The following is a 22,468-nucleotide window of genomic DNA, read 5'->3' as shown; positions in this document are numbered from 1 at the left end:
TTTTCTGGTTATAATATTCTAAGTGGTTCTGTGACCGTTTTCAACCGTTTTCCAGGCTTGGCTCATGAATATTAATTACGTTGCGTCGCCAGGTAGTCCTGATTGGACAACATAAAGCATAACGATATTAAAAACAAGAGTGGGTTCCAAAAGCGGGCAAATGAAAGAATCCTCTTGATATATATAATATATGATAATGTAGATTATTTGATTTGTCCGCTGCTGGCGACCGCGCTTTATCGTTTATATTTTATCCAATCAGACAAGACTATCGGTTGACGCACACGCAACGTAATTAATATTCATTATCCACGCATTCATCAGAGGAGGATTGGCAAATTCGTACCTGGTTTAATCAATCAATAAGAACAATGTTCCGCTGTCTGGACGGGTTGTGCGAGGTTTTTTGAACATATTATGTAAAATTTATTCAATTCGCGCTTTGCCAAGGATAATTTAACTGAACATGGAACAGGTAAACAAATTGTTTGGGATGAACAACAAACAGCCACTAAAAAAAATGCCAAGCATGTCTTATTTGGACACATTTGTTTGTTAAGTTTTTCATAAGTGTGTTTTGTTTTTTGTTGATGTACTTTATTTTTTATTTAAATACTTCCAACATTACTGCACTGTCCCTTGAATTGTATTAGTATGATCTTAAATGTATATTTGTCAGTCTGTTCTCTTTATATGTTAACTGCAGGAAGCCTGCACCAATTTCAAATCCATACGGGCAAAGTTTCAGGAAGAGACCCAGCCAAGGCACAGACCTGCGGTTCCTGAGAAACCCAAATTCCTGCTGACCTCTGCTGTAGACCGCTCTGGTCTGATAACCATGAGCTTTTCTTCAGCGGTGGACCGCAAGACCGCCAGTCAGCCCCGGCGGGTCATTTTGAGAGAAGACCTAAAAACACCTTCAGGGAAACACCCCCCAAGCACAACATCTGCAGATGAGCCCAACAGCCAGTCACTTAAAATGCGGCATTTGCCCCTCGTAATGCAGCTTTCAAGAGAGCCGAAGCATGACTTTTCAAAAGGAATCACCATGAAACCAATTCCTACACCTTTCAGCTCGGCCAGAGTTTCAGTGTGTGGCAGAGGAATTGGCAAAAATGGTCTAGGTCTTGTAAAAAACAGTGGTGCTTTCAATGTCCTGATGGAAGGGTCCACCCTAAAGACTGCAAGTACAGAAGCTGTGGAGGTCCAAAAGACTATGGTGTCAAGTCCTGGATCGCTGGATCATTCAGCTCCACCTTCACCAAACGATTCACTGGCCGATTCATCTTCTGGAAGTGTTACTCATTTCTTTGACCAGCATGTCCTAGAGAAAGCCAAGAGGAAGCTCTGCTACAGGAACCTGTTGGTGTGCAGCAGACCGAGGGGCTTCTACTTTAGTAAAGCACAAGCGCAGCATGCAGAAAGTCCTGAAAGTTATCACCAAGAGACCTCTCCAGTGAAGATCAATGGAGCATCAAAGAGTAAGTTGCAAATCCTTTGCATGGATGCATATGGAGGCTTGTAATGTCCTAATGTAGAGTTACTGTAAAACCTGTTTTTGTGCATTAGCTGCCATCAATGTAATAGAACTCGGTGGAGTCATGCAGCCTGAAAAAGCATGCAAACCTCTTCCTGATCTGGCATCGCTAGGTCCTTCACCCTCAAAGCCACCAAGACCCCCACATGTGGATCTGAGCCAATATAAGACTGGACTTCACATCAGTGTCCCAAGCGAAGCACTTACTGTTGGTTTGTAGAAGTTCATTCACCTCCCTCTATTCTTTTTTTGATGTATTGTTCCCCTTGTTTTTGCTCATATGTTAATTAACCTCAGTGAATACTGTGTTTTTGAGATTCATGCTCTGCAGTAGCAACCCTGAAATGATGAAATAAAATGGTTATTTGATGAACGATACAGTAAAACAGTAACATTTTGAAATAGTATAACAAATTTCTATTTGCATACATTTCTATAAAAAAATACATGTATTTCTGTAATGGCAAAGAGACAATTAACACAGTCTTCAGTGTCACATGATCCTTCAGAAATCAGAATCAGAATTTTAAACATCTTTTGTTGAAAACATTTATGATACACTGTCAATTAAAGATTTAGGGCAAGCCAAGTAATATAAAAAAAAAAATTGATAAAATCCTTCAGAAATGGTGCGTATAAGAGAAATCTTTCCAAATTTTGGATCAGCATTTGCACCAACACTAAAAATCTGGTTATTATGCTCACCGTAGGACAGTTGCCAAGATATCAGGAAAACACTGAAGAATGTGATCTCTGTTAAACAGTTTGGAGCACAGCTGGTCCATTCAGAATTATTTCATTTCAAGTACATTTTTTTTCCAGAATCTGCACCTGAGCCTGAGATCGTGATGTTTGCCGATGCATCACTTGAGGACGCAAGCGTACCTCCCCCTGAATTTCCAGATTTTGACATTTTTGCACCAGAAACCACAGACAGTAATGCCATGAATCTGGCGGCCCTAGATTTAGAGGCCACTGAATTTCCAAAGAGCACAAAGTCAGAAGATGCTTGGTGTCATTCTGTAGAGGACGCATTAATCTCGACGTCTGCTACAGAAGCAGTGACCTCTGACCTGAGAACGAATGGATCGCACGCCACCTTCAACCTGAGCACTGAACACCAACATCCGTCAGAACCAATGTATTAGCATACGTTTAATTTATGTGGGTTTGTTTTCTCTGTAATTATCATTATACTGAAATCAAGTTCTTTTTTTCCCTCAGTTCCTCTCAACATGAAACCTTTGATAATGTTTATGAGGATGTGGAAACCATCCCCAGGATTTCTTTTGCTCAAAGCTCTTATAAGTGTAAAGGAGCTCATAAAAGTGAGTATTTACAGATGTTTTAATTTACAGATAATGTATAGTTTATTAAAAAAAAGTGATTTATGTGTTTTCCCTTGCAGAGCCATATGCCGATAATGGCCTTGTGGTGAGTGATTATTTCTTATAATTGGCACTAAGTTACAGATATAGTTTAGTTTACAAATTTAATAGAAATTGAAGGTACTTTTGATCCTTGAAATTGTTTAGAGAAGTAGAAAACCTGTTTTGAGAATCTATTTCTGATCATGGACAAAGTTTTTTTGTTCTAATGCATATTAGTCAATGCTACACTTAATCAGTATTAGTTCTCTCAATCTCTTAATATGTTTGGCAGAAAGAGGAAACATGGAGGAATATATGGCATGGCACTCAATGGTTTGTCAGCATTTATTTCACTCTAATCTTATCTACAAACAGAGGATAAACTTGTTTTCAGGTGCATTCACCAATCTTGAATATACTTTATTAACTTTTTAAATTTTTTAAGGTCTAATGCAGCTGAAGATCAAAATGGCCAACATGATGGGTATGACTTTAGTTTTTTGTTAAGTGAATGCCATTATTTTTCCAGCAAAAGTGTTGTAATTTCCAGCTTGTGCCAAATGCAAAAAATATGTGATCGTTTCAGAAAGAAGCTGAGCCCTGAACATCATGAGGATAAAGAGCAGAAGAAGAAAGAGAAGCAGCGTCTGGAGAAAGAGAAGAAAGAACAGAAAGAGAAGGATAAAAAGAGAAATGAGATGCACAAGAAATTTCAAGTGAATTCAGATACATACGTTGAAGTCTCAGTTAATGCACTCTGTGAATGTCAGCACATTAGATGCACGAGTACACAGTGATGTACGTCTAAGTGAATGCAGTTCCTGATGTGTTTCTCAATAGATCACTGGACGGGAAGAGCCCATGTATCACGCCAGAGTACTGGCGGACAGCAAACTGCGAAAGTACGACCTGCCCGTCAGAAGTGGAGATCTCATCAGCATCATCCGAACCGTCAGCTGCCCCAAGGGCAAATGGCTCGCCAAAGACGCCAATAACAAATGTGAGATGATCCTGAAGATCTCTCAGTCATACAGAACACTCTTTAGGAGGAATTAAGTTCAGAAACAACCCAGTTTATCTAAAAATCTCATTGCTGATACTCGTCTCACTGATGGTGGTGTGTAAAATCAATGGTTGCATCCATAGAATCATCCACATCACGATGCATCCATGCAGTAATAGACCATAATCCATCCAAGTCCTATGATGTCTTTCACATGCACACACTTTAAATTTTTTAATGGGCACATTTTGGAAAAACCAAGCTTAGTGTGAAAAAAAAAAGGTGTAATTTCGTTGTCTTAATTTAGATGAGCTTTCTTTCTTTGATGCCGTTTTGAATGCTATACACATTAGATGCATTCAACTCATGTACTGACAGACTTTCACCTTTGTTTTGTGTTCGTTTGGGCTGAAGTTTGGTCACTGTGGAGGTTAAATGCATCTCTGAATACTTTTATGATACGAAATTGATGTAAACGCAGTCAGTTTTGTTTACAGAACTGGACAAAACATTGATATGTAGAAATATATCTGTGCATTAGTGTGAATGCAGCTACTAGTGTCTATGATCTCATCAGAAACAATCAAACAACATTAGAGGAAAATGATAACTAACTGTCTGTAAACTCTCAGATACTGAAAGCACTTGTAATTGATTAATTATTAATTTGTATTATAACTTTTTTTTTTTTTCTGCCTACTTGTACAGTATAATTTAATACAAATGCATTGTGATGCATCGTGATATCAAAGTGTTGGTGAATGTCTGTATTCTGCTTTCCTCTTGTAGATGGATACATATCCGTGATGAATGTGGAGTTGAATATTAAGGAGATGCTTGAGCTCGGAAAGAGAGTATCACTGGCTTCCGGACGAAGCCAAACCAATGGAGATGAGCTTAGTGTCAGCAGCAGGTAAAGAACAAAATTAACCAATGGACAGCATATTCATACCTAGAAAAACGTGCATTTTATGCATTAACTAACAAAGTAGACCATGGATTGGCTGCTTGGGTTAATATCAGTAATATAAAAATTGTTGTCTAGTGGTAGGACACCTGATCCTAGGATATGCACGTCATAAATGTGTATTGTTTTTAATTTTTAAATCGTTTAATCACTATAGTGAGTGAGGAATTCAGTGTCCATACAATGTTGCTTTTCAAAACTATATGTTGAAATGTTGTTTATTGCATCTCATGGTTAAAATTGAAATTATTATTTCTATTGTTACTATTAACTGCAACAATGACAGTTTCAAGTGTGTTATATTCGCAGGTCCTCTCATCAGAATCCTGTGTTTACAAGCAGCTGTAAGTTTCCTCCTTTATTTTTTCTTCATAAAGACACGGTCAAAAGTATTGGCACCCCTACCCTTTATTTAACTCAAATGAATTTAATGGTTTATTTTTGCTTAATTGTGATATTTGCAATGTGTGTGTGGTATATATGTAGCTCTTTTCCTTTTTCTATGTGTTCATCCAGTCTCTGATGACAGTGAAGAATGGATGTATGACACGTTGTCGCTATCTGCTGAAATTTTGTGAGTCTGAACATTGCTTCATGAAATGGTTGAATTCTGAATTGTACACCGATCTAGAGTTGTATTTCTCAGTTCTAGGAGTCCGATCAAAGCTACCTCAATGCCTGAGATGTGTAAGTATGAGTTTCTACTCTCAGTGTTGATATTTCCTTTGTGCTTCGTGGTTGTTCATCACGTTTCCCATCTCTCCTCAGTTGATAGCAACTCTTCTGCTCATCATCCTTTCAGCGACTGGAGTATTGAAGACATCCAGACACAGTGAGTAGTTTGACGCTACAAATAATAAACACACAGCTGCATAAGCATGTGTCTAATATTCAGTCTTCACTTTTTTCATTGAACATTTGCACCTTTTCCAGCTGCACCGATGATAAAAATGGTCTCCCATTGATTCCTTACTGGTAATGCTAAACGTGTATTTGCGTGGTATCTTCTGAGCTCTCTTCTTTTCCACACACCCCTAATTAAACCCGTTTTTTAACCATAACAAATAACGAGGCACGCCAGATTTTACTAGAGAGATTAAGGCAGAAAATTATAAAAATTGCCAATGCTATTGGATTTTTGCATTTTAAATACTACAACCCCACGATTTTTACAAATTGTTTTGATATAAGGCCACTTTTAGGACTCTTTCTAGTTTCTCCTCTACATCCGGTTTTATTTATTATTTCTTATATTCCTTTATTATTATCTTTCACGTCAGTATATTCCCCTAGTCCATATGGAAATCGTATATTTAGCTTTCTAAAGTCACGTTTATTCAATGTCTGTTAAATGTGATCCATTGATTTTTGATTAATCGTGATATCTTGTAGTTTTATAAAAACAAAACATTGATATTTTCAGCTTGTACACTAACATTCATATAATTCTCATACGCTTGTCTCAAACTGCCCAGTGTGTACAGTAGAACCTCCATTCTGTCTTATTTAATAATCAGCACTAATCCAGTTCTACACAGCAAAGCCTGCCATGTCTGGTCTTGATTACGTCTGTGTTCATGACAGAGAGGCAGAAAGCTTCCAGTTTGCAGACGTTGATCTCCTGCCGCCTCCAGAGCTGTACGCCGACTCTCTGTGAGTCTGTGGGATGTTTTAGCATGTCATCTGATGTTTGCAAGTTCATATGTTAATTAACACTGAAAGAAACTGGAGCCAGTGATACATACTCTGATTTTTATTAATTTATTTTTATCTCCACAGAGATGAAGGACATCCTCATTTCTTCAGGAAGTAGTGTTTGAAAACACTGGCCTCTTCAGAGATCATCAAATCAGACTTAATTCTCAAATCCAATTAATGCTTAAGCGGTGGTAGATTGAGGATGAGTAACAGACAATGCCAGCTTGTAATTAAACGAGGGTGTGTACTGTTCGATTGCAAAACTGAAGTCATTTTTAAAGGAATTGAGAGTAACTTTAGTTTTGGCCTGCTGTCTACTCCGTGCACCTTTTTAAGTTGCTTTTTTTCTTTGTGGGGAAACATTGGAAGCTGATTTGGTTAATGATGAAAACAACCTGAATGTAATAAATGGATGTGAATACAGCACTGAGTCTGACCACTTTTCTCCAATTAAATGAGCTTTAGTTTCAGATGATAAAACGGTGTACTTTATGAACTATTTGTACATCACTGACAGTTTTATAATATATATATGTATATGTGTATATGTATATGTGTATATGTATATGTATGTGTGTGTATGTATATGTATGTGTGTGTATATATGTATGTGTGTATGTATATGTATGTGTATGTATGTGTGTGTGTGTGTGTATGTATGTGTGTGTGTGTATATATGTGTGTGTGTATGTATGTATGTGTGTGTGTGTATATATATATGTGTGTGTGTATATATATGTGTGTGTGTATATATATGTGTGCAAAAGGTCATGGTCAAGTTACATTTATTTTAATATTATAGTCGTTTAGTATTCTGTTCAAGTGTTGCGCCTGTTGAGTGGGCGGAGTTTAATCGGAAGTCTCGCGAGTTTGGTGAAAATAGCGTGAGATCAGATATACGGCAATGGAGAAAAAGAAGGAAGAAATGCGGTCCATGTTAGTATTGTAAATTCATGCGGCAAGTTGGATTAAAGCCATCAAGCTATAGATTGATAATATAGCTCTCAGCTGGTGAGCAGTTTGGCATTTCAGATGTGATGGGCGGCCGATGTTGTGTGATCGCTTCAGAAGTTGCTGGAATTATATGGTGAATATCAGCGCGTGCGTCATTGCAGAACGTAAGTGTTTATATCATATTATTCAGTCTAATAATCATCGTTTGATATGCTGCTAGATGCATCAATAAGATATTTCTTCAGTTATAAGAGAACAGCTGTTATATTATGCTTTTATCATATGTTTTCGATGTCTCTCGCGTTTAATCATGTGAAGTGATAATGACACAGCACTTTGTTGTACAAAATGTAACAGAGACTAATTGAGTTTATTTGTTTCATTATAGAACCACACGTTTATCCACGTTTGTCCAGCGGACTTTAATCACACAAACCCAACACACACACTGAATATCGCAGCACACGAAGCTACCGGCCTCACTGTTATCACCACATCATATTAACCCTATCAGTATCAAACAAAGATCCCTACTTACATACCGTTTGTTCAAGTTCCAAATGTGATGACATCACGTCTAAGGATCGACGTCTGAAGATATCTGTGCCTTCCTTTCATTAAGTGGACATTCTCTGGAAACCTGGGACTTGTTGGGACTGAGTATTCTCAATAACACATTTCACTGCCTTAAATCAACATTATTGTATCTTTTTATTTAAAGAACATTGTTGTTTTATTGTTTTGGTTATTTTGCGTAGGCCTACGCTGTTTTATTGTGTCATTTACATTGTGTTAACATTGTGAGAAAATAATTCATTTTTTCATTAATACATTGAGTTAATTGGACACATGACTCTGGCTTCTTTAATCCTTTCCTAGTTACTGGACATTATTTGTGTAAATAGTACTCTAAGGTGATTTAGAACCGTAACAGTAATCAGTGCATACTACAGCATTCAATACATTAAATGGTCCTTCGAGCCGGATCTATAACCACTTTAGCAATGATGTCCAGAACTAGTGAGGGAGTTATAGAGCCAGAGGTTGTACGCCCACGTAGAGTAATAAGACGGCCAACACATTTGCGTGATTATGAGGTTAGCTATCCACAGAAACAGCTTGCATTTGCAGATGAGCAGTCTGATATGCTCAGTTGTATGCGTGAACTGAGAGAGGAAAATAGACGAATGAGGCAAGACATGCAACGCTTATCTGATATGATTGTTAACTCTTCTGTGTTAGCTTCCCAGGTTTCATTATCTGATCAACAGCTTTTGAATGAAGGAGCAGTGGTGTCATCTACACCAAAGTTTATTAGTATGCAGGAGTCAGTTAAGGGCGATGGAAACTCTAGCCAGACAGAACATACTCCTTTGGTGCCACCTAGAGATGAATCCCTCCTTACAGTTCGCAGTCGTGAGCAAGAGCTCATTGAAGAGCTTACAGACAGTCTACAGAGAGCAGGTCGGCTTAGTGATAGTCCGCCTAATTCAGGTATGTCGACCCCTTCGTATAATGATCCACATAGTAGTAAGAATGACTTGCCACGGTATGATCACTATTATGATGCTAATGTTCCTCTGCGGCCACCTCATTTATCTGATATTCGTCAGCAATATCCAGATGACCCACCAGTGTTGCGGTCCACTATGCCTCCTCATGATGTTTATTATCATCCAGCAACGGATCCTTACCATCGCCGCTTAAATGAGCATCTGCAGAAGGATGTCTTCACAGATCGTTTCGATCATTCTCCAAATGATTGGAGGCAAGAGTACAGTCGAAATAATAGACCGTTACGTACATCAGATCATTCTCACCATTCCCTTGGAAATTCTGAGCTTCCTCGTCCTGTGCATTCACCCCCAATGCAATATCGAGGGCCGACTCCTACAATTCCCGATTTCGGTCGGGATGATCCCCGAGAGTTTTCCCGTCTTAAGCTTGCATTAAACAATGTTCTTCCTGAAGACGCTTCTGAGTCGTTTAAGTTCCAAATACTTATGGACCACCTTAAGCTGGAAGACGCTTTACTTGTCGCTGACTCATATAGTCACAGTCGTACTCCATTCAGTGACACTATGAGAGCGCTCACTGATATGTATGGGCAGCCACATCAATTGGCACTGCAAAGGATCACTAATCTGATGGATGGGCCCAATATCAGGAGCGGGGATGTGAAGACTTTTAAGGCATTTGCCCTTCGTGTCCGAGCACTGGTTGGAATGTTAAATCAGTTAGGTAGCACAGGTTGGACTGAACTGAAATGTGGCTCACATGTTTCTCGTCTCTTAGCTAAATTGCCGTATGACCTAAGAGCTAACTTCAAGAGATTCATTAACCCCCTTCAGACACCTATTCCAACTCTGATTGATTTCGCAGAATGGCTGGAATATGAGGTTCGCGTGCAGGTAGAAGGAACACAGTATGGGTCCTATTTTGAGCATGCAAAACACAGTGTTCACAAAGACAAGCGAACTGGTTTTGTTCCCCGAAAGCCAACTACTGTCCTACATGGTAAAGAGCAGAAAGTAGGATCAGTAGAGCTACCAAAGACTGAATGCATGGACTCAGAAAGACCACAGGAGAAGCTGAAAAAATATTGTCCGTTCTGTAACACAATTCAACACTATATGAATCAGTGCTCTAACTTCAAACTCTTAACTAAAGAGCAAATTGAAAGTTGGATCAGAACAGGACATAGATGTTGGCGTTGCGGACGAGGGCATTCTTCCTCTAAATGTACGTTAAAGGCGAAATGCAAACGGTGTGAAAGGAGGCATCTTGATGTTCTTCATGAAGTCAATGCCAACGTTGATGTGATGAGTAAAAGTAATAACCGGACATCGGAGGAAAGTTCAGTAAGCCCTACTTCTCAGGCCTTATACTTGGATCGACCTACGAGTAGCAGGCAAGTGCTACTGAAGTTAATTCGAGTAATCATTCAGAATGGGGATAAGTCATTAGAAACCTACGCTGTGCTAGATGACGGATCTGAGCGAACTATTTTGTTGAATGAAGCTGCTCAACGTCTAGACCTTCAGGGTGAAATTGAAGATCTGGCTCTGCGAACAGTGAGGCAGGATGTCCATACCATTCATGGAAGATCAGTATCTTTCTTTATAGCCCCTGTTTCACACCCTGACAGATCTTACCCAGTCAAGGGTGCATTCACCGCAAAAGAGCTAGCCCTGGTTCAGCATACTTACCCCATCTCTGACTTGCAAAGAAGATATCACCATCTCCGTGACTTACCTTTGCACGACATCCATGAAGCGCAGCCCTTGGTACTTATCGGCTCAGATTATCCTCACTTGATAACCCCTGTTGAGCCAGTGAGATTAGGTCCTCCTGGAGGTCCAGCGGCGGTTCATACAAAGCTCGGCTGGACATTGCAAGGTCCCTCAAGGCTTATTAAACCTCACTTGCAGGCTCAAGAATGTTTATTCATTTCTTGTGTTTCTCCTGAAGCTGAGCTATTCTGTCAAGTCGAAAAGCTTTGGCAACTGGATACTCTTCCTTATCAATCTGAGAAAGTGGTCAGTCGATCACGACAGGATGCAGAAGCTATTCGCCTCCTAGAGGAGAAAACCATCAGGATTGATGTGAATGGGGTAAAAAGGTACGCCACGCCTCTACTCTGGAAAGAGTTGCCTCCGCCTCTGAATGCACCCAAGGAGGCTGTCATGGCCCTGCTACGCAGCACAGAGCGAAAGTTATCTAGAGATCCTAGTATGGCTGCCTCTTATGAATCAGAAATTCAGAAACTGCTGCAGGCAGGTTACGTCACACCGTTGACAGCTGCAGAATGTGATCGGAGTTCCCAGTCATGGTACATACCACATCATATGGTTCATCACAATGCAAAGAACCGTATTGTCTTCAATTGTTCTTTTGAGTACCAGGGTCAGTCTTTGAATGAACATCTCTTGCCCGGTCCTACCTTAAGTGCCAGCTTGTTGGGAGTTCTCATCCGCTTTCGAGAACATTCTGTGGCCATCTGTAGTGATGTGAAGGGTATGTTCCATCAAATCCGTCTCCTTGATGAAGATAAACCCTTCCTTCGCTTTCTGTGGCGTCATGGGAATACATCTGAACCGGCCATTGTGTATCAGTGGCAAGTTCTGCCATTTGGCACTACGTGTAGCCCTTGTTGTGCTACTTACGCACTTCAGTCCCATGCCAAGGTGGATCTCGAAGGTACTGATGAAGTACGTCAAACGGTGGAGCGTAGCTTCTATGTTGACAATTGTCTTAAGAGTGTCTCTACTGAAGCCCAAGCTATAGAGCTGGTAAACCGATTGCAGGGCCATCTTATGAACGGTGGATTCGAATTGAGGCAATGGGCCAGTAACATCCCTGAAGTTATTCACCACCTTCCTGCTGAGTTAAAGTCAAAGAGTGGGGAGATTTGGCTAAGTCAAGAAATGACCAACCCTCAGGAGAATGCTCTTGGATTGATATGGCAATGTAGATCAGACACATTGGTATACAAATCGTACCAGAAAGATGAAGGTGAAATTACAATGCGGAGCATCTATCGCACTTTAGCCAAGCTTTATGACCCCCTTGGATATCTCATTCCGTATACCACCAGAGCCAAAATTGTTGTGCAGTTGTTGTGGGATAAAAAACGAGGATGGGATGATCCTAATTTACCATTGGGCCTACTAGACATTTGGCATCAGTGGGAGAGCGAGCTGCCACAATTGTCTCAGATCCACCTACCAAGATGCTACAGTTCCAGCCTTCAGTATCCTGTCAAGAGCCGCAGTGTTCATGTGTTTTGTGATGCTTCTGAAAAGGCATACGGCTCTGTAGCATACTTGTGCTCTGAAGACAGTCAGGGTAATATGCATGTTGCCTTCATGGCAGCAAGGTCAAGAGTCGCTCCACGGAAACAAATCTCCATAGCTCGTTTAGAGCTTTGTGCTGCATTGACAGGAGCACAACTAGGAGACGTCTTGAAGAAAGAGCTGACCTTAGATATCTCCAAATTCATCTATTGGTCTGACTCCACTACAGTTCTTTCTTGGCTGCAGTCTGATTCTTGCAGATACCGAGTGTTTGTAGGAGTTAGAGTCACCGAAATCCAAGAGTTGTCTGACCCTGGAGCTTGGCGCTATGTCGATTCAGCAGCCAATCCTGCTGATGATATCACGCGTGGGTTATCACTGGTTCAACTAGCTAAAGAAACACGATGGAAACAAGGACCAGCCTTCTTAATGCAGTCTAGCAGTTGTTGGCCTAAGCCACCAGAAGGACAGGCCCCTGAAGAAGTTCAGGAACTTAAGAAATCTGTGTTTTGCGGCTCATTGACTGAACATAAACTGCAAGTTGAACCTGATCCCAATAAATTTAGTAGCTATCCTGATTTACTAGAGGCTACAGCACGATTCCTTCATGGGGCGGCTGATAACACTGATTCACTCAGTGCAGATGCGTTTCAGAAGGCAGAATTGTCTATCCTTAGACAATGTCAGATGCATGACTTTCCTGACGAATTTGCTTTACTCAAGGGAGGAAAAGACATTTCTGTACATAGCCGACTCATTAAGCTTGCTCCTGAATATGACAAAGAACAAGACTTGATTAGAGTAGGAGGACGACTTCGTAGGTGCCATGGATTGAGTGATGCAGTTCTACACCCTATTGTTCTGTCACAAGATCATCCAGTAGTTAAACTTCTAATAAAGCATTATGATGATCAACTGCACCACCCGGGAGCTGGCAGGGTGTATGCTGAGCTGCGGCGTAAGTTTTGGATTTTGCGAGGAAGAGAGGCAATTAAAAGACATCAGCACCACTGTCTTGATTGTAATAAATGGAGAGGCAAACCAAAGATTCCCAGAATGTCAGACTTACCCACATCAAGTCTGAGGTTATGTAGACCCCCCTTTTACTCCACCGGAGTAGATTGTTTTGGACCACTGTTAGTGAAGGTTGGCCGCCGTACTGAGAAAAGGTGGGGTGTCGTATACAAGTGCCTCACTACTCGAGCTGTACATCTTGATCTGTTGGATCACATGGATGGAGATTCATTCCTGCTGTCTCTCAGGCGTTTTATTGCCCGAAGAGGGAAACCCTATGAGATTCTCTCTGATCAGGGAACAAATTTTCGAGGTGGATGTAAAGAGCTGGAGGACACTTTCTCCCATATGCAGACCAGCATTAGAGACCAGCTAGCAAAGGAACAAATCAGATTCAAGTTTAATCCACCCAGTGCGCCTCATTTCGGCGGCTCATGGGAAAGAGAAGTGAGGTCTGTAAAGACAGCCTTAAGAATCACCTTAGGTGCTCAGACCGTTACTGAGGAGGTATTGAGAACCATCTTGATCGAGGTGGAGGGCATTCTTAATTCTAGACCCTTGGGTTATGTCTCTAGCGACATAGCAGATCCAGACCCAGTAACGCCAAATTCTTTACTGATGGGGCGGCCTGACTCCTCCTTGCCCCAAGTTGTCTATTCAGACCATGAATTACTCAGTAGAAAAAGATGGAGACATAGTCAGGTTCTGAGTGATCATTTTTGGAAGCATTTTATTCACGACTTCCTACCCACATTGCAGTCAAGGCAGAAATGGTACAGAGAGAAAGAGAATATTGCAGTTGGCACTGTAGTACTCATTGTTGATGAGCAGATCCCAAGAGCGCTCTGGAGAGTTGGTACTGTCTCTGCTGTCATTCCTAGTTCAGATGGGAGAGTCAGAACAGCAGTGGTCAAAGTGAAAGATCAAACGTACACAAGACCAGTAGCTAAGTTGATTGAATTGCCTTCCTTACCCCCAGACACAGAAAGTTCCTTATAGACCCTACTAATGGCAAATTTGCATACCAAATTTGGGGGCGGCTGTGCAAAAGGTCATGGTCAAGTTACATTTATTTTAATATTATAGTCGTTTAGTATTCTGTTCAAGTGTTGCGCCTGTTGAGTGGGCGGAGTTTAATCGGAAGTCTCGCGAGTTTGGTGAAAATAGCGTGAGATCAGATATACGGCAATGGAGAAAAAGAAGGAAGAAATGCGGTCCATGTTAGTATTGTAAATTCATGCGGCAAGTTGGATTAAAGCCATCAAGCTATAGATTGATAATATAGCTCTCAGCTGGTGAGCAGTTTGGCATTTCAGATGTGATGGGCGGCCGATGTTGTGTGATCGCTTCAGAAGTTGCTGGAATTATATGGTGAATATCAGCGCGTGCGTCATTGCAGAACGTAAGTGTTTATATCATATTATTCAGTCTAATAATCATCGTTTGATATGCTGCTAGATGCATCAATAAGATATTTCTTCAGTTATAAGAGAACAGCTGTTATATTATGCTTTTATCATATGTTTTCGATGTCTCTCGCGTTTAATCATGTGAAGTGATAATGACACAGCACTTTGTTGTACAAAATGTAACAGAGACTAATTGAGTTTATTTGTTTCATTATAGAACCACACGTTTATCCACGTTTGTCCAGCGGACTTTAATCACACAAACCCAACACACACACTGAATATCGCAGCACACGAAGCTACCGGCCTCACTGTTATCACCACATCATATTAACCCTATCAGTATCAAACAAAGATCCCTACTAACATACCGTTTGTTCAAGTTCCAAATGTGATGACATCACGTCTGAGGATCGACGTCTGAAGATATCTGTGCCTTCCTTTCATTAAGTGGACATTCTCTGGAAACCTGGGACTTGTTGGGACTGAGTATTCTCAATAACACATTTCACTGCCTTAAATCAACATTATTGTATCTTTTTATTTAAAGAACATTGTTGTTTTATTGTTTTGGTTATTTTGCGTAGGCCTACGCTGTTTTATTGTGTCATTTACATTGTGTTAACATTGTGAGAAAATAATTCATTTTTTCATTAATACATTGAGTTAATTGGACACATGACTCTGGCTTCTTTAATCCTTTCCTAGTTACTGGACATTATTTGTGTAAATAGTACTCTAAGGTGATTTAGAACCGTAACAGTAATCAGTGCATACTACAGCATTCAATACAATATGTGTGTGTGTATATATATGTGTGTGTATATATATGTATTTGTGTATATGTGTGTATATGTATGTATATGTATGTAAATGTATATATATGTATATATATGTAAATGTATATATATGTATATATATGTAAATGTGTGTATATATATATATATATATATATATATATATATATATATATATATATATATATATATATATATACACGTGTGTGTATATAAATATATATATTTAGGTATATATATTTAGTTATATTCCAAGATATATAACAATTTAAATAAACGAATGTATATATAGACGTAAATGTGAAAAAAGAATAAACGGAAATAAATGTATGGACAAAAACTTGTAATATTATTGTTAATTGTAATATTGTTGTAATAAATTGTTATTCACATTTCATTTTTATTATGCTTTATTTTTTCCCTCCATACTCTTCTTCGATGATTGTATTTTTAAAGCCCCGCCCCGGAAGTGGGTCCGAACGCGTAGCTTCCGACCGAAACACGGATCAGCCATGAATAATATCGAGTGAGAATCATGCCAACACCTCACACACACACAAAATGTGTTTTACTCACACCCAACGATTCACAAACAAACTCAGTGTGGTTTGCAAATACAAAACATCACTCACAAACTAATGCATTTTGTTCTGCAAATAAAAAAACGTAGCTATCAAACAAATACAGTACGTTTTACATATACAAAGAAACGTATTTCTTCAATGACAAAAATATCCTCCAAGTACAAACTAAAATCTTTCGAGTACAAAAAAAAATAAAAAAATCCTTCAAATGAAAAAAAATCAAGTACAAAACAAAATCCTTCAAGTACGAAAAACTGTCACATTACATTTGGCACATGCCTTCAGATCCATACACATGCTAGTAAACTGTCTTACAAGTAATGAGTTCTTGTAGTGAGTTTATCTGCCAAACTCAGCAACGCAAGAGTGCTTGAATGATTTAAAAGATAGTCCAGTGTTCATAAAAAGGAACTGAACTGGACTCAAAGAGCACACATTATCACCTCAGAGAGGGGAAGGGAACTATATGCAAACTCTACACCTTACTAGTTACTTTCTGCCGATCTGCAAAAGATTCCTGAGGCTTTTAAAAACTCCCAGCCTGGTTCATTACTCAGAACCGCAATCATGGGTAAGACTGCCGACCTGACTGCTGTCCAGAAGGCCATCATTGACACCCTCAAGCGAGAGGGTAAGACACAGAAAGAAATTTCTGAACGAATAGGCTGTTCCCAGAGTGCTGTATCAAGCCACCTCAGTGGGAAGTCTGTGGGAAGGAAAAAGTGTGGCGAAAAACGCTCCACAACAAGAAGAGGTGACCGGACCCTGAGGAAGATTGTGGAGAAGGACCGATTCCAGACCTTGGGGGACCTGCGGAAGCAGTGGACTGAGTCTGGAGTAGAAACATCCAGAGCCACCGTGCACAGGCGTGTGCAGGAAATGGGCTACAGAGAAGCAGCACTGGACTGTTGCTCAGTGGTCCAAAGTACTTTTTTCGGATGAAAGCAAATTTTGCATGTCATTTGGAAATCAAGGTGCCAGAGTCTGGAGGAAGACTGGGGAGAAGGAAATGCCAAAATGCCTGAAGTCCAGTGTCAAGTACCCACAGTCAGTGATGGTCTGGGGTGCCATGTCAGCTGCTGGTGTTGGTCCACTGTGTTTTATCAAGGGCAGGGTCAATGCAGCTAGCTATCAGGAGATTTTGGAGCACTTCATGAAAAGCTTTAAGGAGATGAAAATTTCGTTTTTCAGCACGACCTGACACCTACTCACAGTGCCAAAACCACTGGTAAATGGTTTACTGACCATGGTATTACTGTGCTCAATTGGCCTGCCAACTCTCCTGACCTGAACCCCATAGAGAATCTGTGGGATATTGTGAAGAGAAAGTTGAGAGACGTAAGACCCAACACTCTGGATGAGCTTAAGGCCGCTATCGAAGCATCCTGGGCCTCCATAACACCTCAGCAGTGCCACAGGCGGATTGCCTCCATGACACGCGCATTGAAGCATTCATTTCTGCAAAAGGATTCCCGACCAAGTATTGAGTGCATAACTGAACATAATTATTTAAAGGTTGACCACATTTAAATCTAGACTTAAAACCCATCTGTTTAGTTGTGCATTTATTGAATGAGCACTGTGCTATGTCCGAACTGATTGCACTATATCTTCACTGTTTTATTTTATATAAAATCAATTTCTAACTGTTTTTAAATTGATTTTAAGTAAACGTTTTAATAATTTTAAAAGTTTTAAAATAGCTTGTTTTATTTTTATTTTTTTCTTATTTTTCATGATTATTTTACTTTCTTTGATGTAAAGCACTTTGAATTACCATTGTGTATGAAATGTGCTATATAAATAAACTTGCCTTGCCTTGCCTTTTTTGTATTAAAAACAATAAACAGAAATAAATGTATGGACAAATACTTGTAATATTATTGTTAATTATATTATTGTTAATTGTAATATTGTTGTAATAAATTGTTATTCACATTTCATCTTTATTATGCTTTATTTGTTTCCTCCATACTCTTCTTCGCGGATTTTATTTTTAAAGCCCCGCCCATCTAGGGTCACCGGAAGTTGGTACGCACGCGTAGCTTCCGTACGAAACGGAACAGCAGCATGAACTCTGAATTAGTGATGGGATTTATGCAAGGGGCAAGGAACTCGACCGGAAGTTGAAGTCGGGTGGGGGCTGCCATCTTTTAGCAGAACTTCACTTGCGTTAGCATTCCCATTAACTCCCATTCATTTTGGCGTCACTTTGACAGCGAATAACTTTACATCTGAGGCGTTTAAAGACTCTGTTTGTCCATTATTTATTTCTAAAGATACACGACAATGTATAAAGGGCTCCATTACCTTCTATGTTACATTATGGCCCCGTATAAACAGTTTTTGTAAAAAATAGGCTAACGATTGCATCATAACCACTCGTCTCTCTGTCGCATTACCGTACAGACAGGAGGAGAAGCTCGCAGGCAATTAACTTAATTGGCGTACTGGCGTTACATTTTAAAATACTATACAAAATAATTAATCAGAATACTTACTCCTGCTCACTCACGCCAAAGAACTCCCTGCTCAAGCTCGCCGTCTCTGCAAGATTAACGATGGCAGTTTGCACACACAGCTACTAGAAGATTTACATCTGCCAGACAGGTTGCTGACGTCGTCAAGCTTCGTTTGAGTCTGCGCGTCAGAAACGGAAGTGCTAAAAACGCTAAAACTGGGCTTCATTTGTCTCAATTGAGTTCCAATGGGGTCGCTGTGTCCATTTCTTTTACTGTCTATGGATTTATGGCTCTTTGAGGGGATCCGGATCTTCGCGATCCGTTCCTTTCAAAGAACCGTTCAAAAGAATGGCTCTTTTGGCTCTTTTTAAATATTTAGTCAGTTTTAAGAAGCCAGCTTGGGAGCATCTCAGTTTATCCTGGAAATAATCACTGGGAGGTATTATGAGGTGAGATTTGTAGTCAAATAATTAAAGCTCAGATATCACACACCAATATCTGAGTTTGAATTATTCTGAAATATTGATTATTACCTCATTTCTCATGTGTCGACTATATTCCATAGGGTTGCACAAATCCCTCTGCTTAGACAGTGACATCATTATTTTGATTCACCTTTAGTACAAAGTGTGTGTGTGTGTGTGTGTGTGTAAAACTACGTTGACTTATGTTATTCATACAATACCTACTCACAAATAAACATAAAAAACAAAGCCGGCTGCAATGAATTTCTGTGCAAAACAGCTTTTACTACAAACACTTCCACACAAGAACATTGTTATCACACAAGAACATTTTGATAGAAAACTAATTTTTTTTTAAGTAGATAAAATTAGAATAAATAAAATGGAAATGTCTACATACTACATACTATTACTACTGTAAACTTTGCAAATAGGACATCAGCCCCTTCAAGTCAATGAACAATAACAAAGTGGGCTGCAATGAATGTCTGTGGAAAACAGCTTTTAGTGAAACATTTCTATACAAGTACAGTATCACAAAAGAACATTTTTAATGATTTTAAAATAAGTTTTAAATGAACACAAAATGCAATGTAAATGCATGCACAACTAATAACTAATATCATCACGCTATAAAGGGTTGGCCTGCGCTGGGTGCGCCCCTCCCCCTATAACTGTTCTGTCTCCTGGCGGAGCTCATTTGTATGAACACGCATAGGAAAAAAGAACGATAGAAAGAACGGCTCCACTCCAGCCGCGACTCGGCTCCCATCGTTCATGTTTATGAGCCGTTCAAAAGAATCGGTTCGTTCGCGAACGTCACAACTCTACTCTGAATGAACTCTGAATGAATATACTGCAGCTTCAGATCAAACTGTTTTTATCGTTTTCTGTGTCGAACTACGTGCGCTTATACAGACACGTTTATATGAGTTAGTTTATCTTAATGTCATCACAGAGTTTGTGTGTTTTCTTCGTCGCAGGAGATGAAGAGCTAATCAATTACCTGAGACTACAGGTGATTAATCTCAATAATACTACAGTTCTGCTCATTTCAAAAGTATTTTTTTTTTATTTGCCAAACAAATTTTACAGATTTCTTTACTGATTTGCCATGAAACATGATTGGGGTGTTTGTGTTTTGTACTGGCATTTACTTTCATTAATCTTGACATTCATTTAAAGTTTTCTTCTATTATTATGTTATAGTAAGCTTTTTTTTATGTATGTTAAAAAAAATAGAATACTACTTTTATATTTCAATATTCTTTAAAGTGTAATGTATTTCTGTGATGCTCCGCTGTATTTTCAGCATCATTACTCCAGTCTTCAGTGTCACATGATCTTCAGAAATCAGTTGTGCTTACTATCATTATTATTTTATTTATTATTATTCTATATATTTTTTGGAACCTGAGATACTATTTTTTATTTTTTTTCAGGATTCTTTGCAGAATGAAGAGGAAAAGAACAGCGTTCATTTACAATATGAATCTTTATTATAATTTTATTCAGCAACCTTTGCTGAATAAAAGCATTTCTTTCAAAAAAAAAAAAAAGTAAGAAAGAGAAATACTGATCCCCAGAATTTGAACGGTGTTTATTCTTACAAAACATTTATATTTTGAATAAATGCTATTCTTTTTAACGTTGTATGCATTAAATAATCCTGAAAAAAGTATCACAGGTTCCAAAAAAATATTAAGCAGCAAAACTGTTTCAACACTGATAATGAATCACCATATCAGAATGATTTCTGAAGATCCTGTGACACTGAAGACATGAACATGTACAGCTGCACATCACAGAAATACATTGTTTTAAAGTATATTAAAATAGAAAACCATTATTGTAAATAGTAATAATATTTCACAATATTACAGTTTTATTTTCTTCTGTGTTTCTGATCAAATAAATGCAGCTTTGATGAGCAGAAGACACTTCTTTAAAACACAAACCTTTGTAAATATTTGTAAAGAATTATATATTATATATATGAACTATATAACCCTCCTCCTCCTCCCTTCACAGTCAGGTCTTGCAGCGCTAATGTTCAGATCATCTCACAGTGTTTCTGTATGTTTGATCAGGTCTGTCGGAGCCGAGCAGAAGGTGGTCATCATGGGTCTGTTGTCTGACCCCAACCACAGGAAATCCCTGACCGGCCTCCTGACCCGCCTCAGCACACTCATATGTTAGGGCTTTGACCTTTGACCTTTGACTATGCCATCCTGTTCCTCATCAGTTCCTCTGCTTGTTCTCCATGTCTCTGGTCCAGTGTTGTGTGCTTCCTTGCGGCTGTGAAGCACTGAAGGTGTTCACCCAGAGCTTCTCCCACTCTGTGGTCAACACTGCCCCCTGCAGTCCTGGAGACACCAACAACCAGCGGTCGACCCTGGCGCAGTATTTCAGGAGCGAGACGCGTCCAAAGCACTTCTGGCAATGTTTATTTCAATTCAGTGATGCATGATACAGTTACAGAACCACGTTTTGCATTTAAAGTTCAGATTTTCCTTCTCATCTTTTGAAAATCGGTGTGTTTTTCCGAACTCCAAATCCTTGTATCAGGATTTATTTTGTGAAGCTGACCGGCTGGCTGTGCATTTATCTTAACTTATACTCTTAAAGCTTTCAGGTTTAGAATAAAACTGGTCTAAAAAAGAAGATCTATTAAATATGAATACAACTTTTTTTTTTTTCTGTAGTGGCGTTAAAAGTTGCATCTCAAAGTTTGGAGATTGAGGACTTGTCCTGGAAACAAGCCTGTTATTTGGCTTGTTGAATACTTTGAGCATTTAAGCGATTTAATGGTTTTTATATAATTTAGTGAGTGATGCCACAAATGCAATGACTAAAATATTCACATTAGTGTAATGCATAAAAATTTAACTTTAAAACTTTTTATTTATTTTTATTTCAGAACGGGTTTAAAGCATGATGGAGTGTATTTTTCTTGGTAACTGTATTTATAGCACCACATGGTTTTCACATGCATTTGCAGAATCGGTTCGTTCACAGTATTAAAGTTTTTTTCAGAAGCCTTTTTACTAAATTGAATAATAAAGCTATATGCAGGAATTGAGCCTTTGCCATAACTGTTCATTATCCTGGGAATTCAGTGATTTACTTTTTTGACTGAAACGATGTTCCTGCACTAAATTTGTATTTTAGCATGTCTAATTATTTAAATGCATAAAACGTTTATTTTTACATTTTTTTTCTTAAAATAGCCTTATCCTGTTCATGTCTTTATAGGGAGAATACATCAACATATCTCGAAATATGCGATTTGTTGTCGCGAATTTAAAAAAAAAGTTCGAGTTTGCCTGTGGCCAGATATTAAAATTAAATGATTTAAATGTCGTTTGGCCAAGATTAAGTAAAGCTTTGAATCGCTCTGTAAAGTGAAGCAT

The 22,468-nt window shown here is 39.0% G+C and overlaps 2 protein-coding genes across 6 annotated transcripts; both read left to right on the top strand.

Annotated features, from left to right (window-relative positions):
* The first annotated feature begins 309 nt into the window (after positions 1–309).
* LOC113039719 (uncharacterized) lies at positions 310–6,998 on the top strand. 4 transcript variants are annotated; one of them, XM_026197787.1, is made up of 17 exons: positions 310–475; positions 707–1,481; positions 1,651–1,749; positions 2,360–2,678; positions 2,762–2,865; positions 2,946–2,971; positions 3,200–3,240; positions 3,353–3,391; positions 3,494–3,623; positions 3,748–3,907; positions 4,700–4,823; positions 5,187–5,221; positions 5,394–5,451; positions 5,524–5,564; positions 5,646–5,709; positions 6,462–6,530; positions 6,657–6,998. In XM_026197787.1, exons 1-17 carry the CDS (start codon positions 467–469, stop codon positions 6,688–6,690), a joined length of 2,127 nt encoding a protein of 708 aa, XP_026053572.1. In that variant the 5' UTR covers positions 310–466; the 3' UTR covers positions 6,691–6,998. The 4 variants fall into 4 exon arrangements, with proteins under 4 accessions (XP_026053572.1, XP_026053555.1, XP_026053547.1 ...); XM_026197770.1 differs by having other exon boundaries at positions 1,570–1,749; positions 5,530–5,564; XM_026197762.1 differs by having other exon boundaries at positions 1,570–1,749.
* A 340-nt stretch (positions 6,999–7,338) lies between these two features.
* LOC113039708 (uncharacterized) lies at positions 7,339–15,423 on the top strand. 2 transcript variants are annotated; one of them, XR_003275060.1, is made up of 2 exons: positions 7,339–14,741; positions 14,966–15,423. XR_003275060.1 is itself a non-coding variant. In XM_026197751.1 (2 exons), exon 2 carries the CDS (start codon positions 8,498–8,500, stop codon positions 14,336–14,338), a length of 5,841 nt encoding a protein of 1,946 aa, XP_026053536.1. In that variant the 5' UTR covers positions 7,339–7,693; positions 7,918–8,497; the 3' UTR covers positions 14,339–15,423. The 2 variants fall into 2 exon arrangements, 1 of the variants encoding a protein (XP_026053536.1); XM_026197751.1 differs by having other exon boundaries at positions 7,339–7,693; positions 7,918–15,423.
* Positions 15,424–22,468: the final 7,045 nt, after the last annotated feature.

The sequence above is a fragment of the Carassius auratus genome, chromosome 2 (genome assembly GCF_003368295.1).
Source record: "Carassius auratus strain Wakin chromosome 2, ASM336829v1, whole genome shotgun sequence".
In the NCBI taxonomy this organism is placed as follows: Eukaryota; Metazoa; Chordata; class Actinopteri; order Cypriniformes; family Cyprinidae; genus Carassius; species Carassius auratus.
Note: the sequence above shows the minus strand (reverse complement) of the source record. Positions and strands in the feature narration are given on the sequence as shown.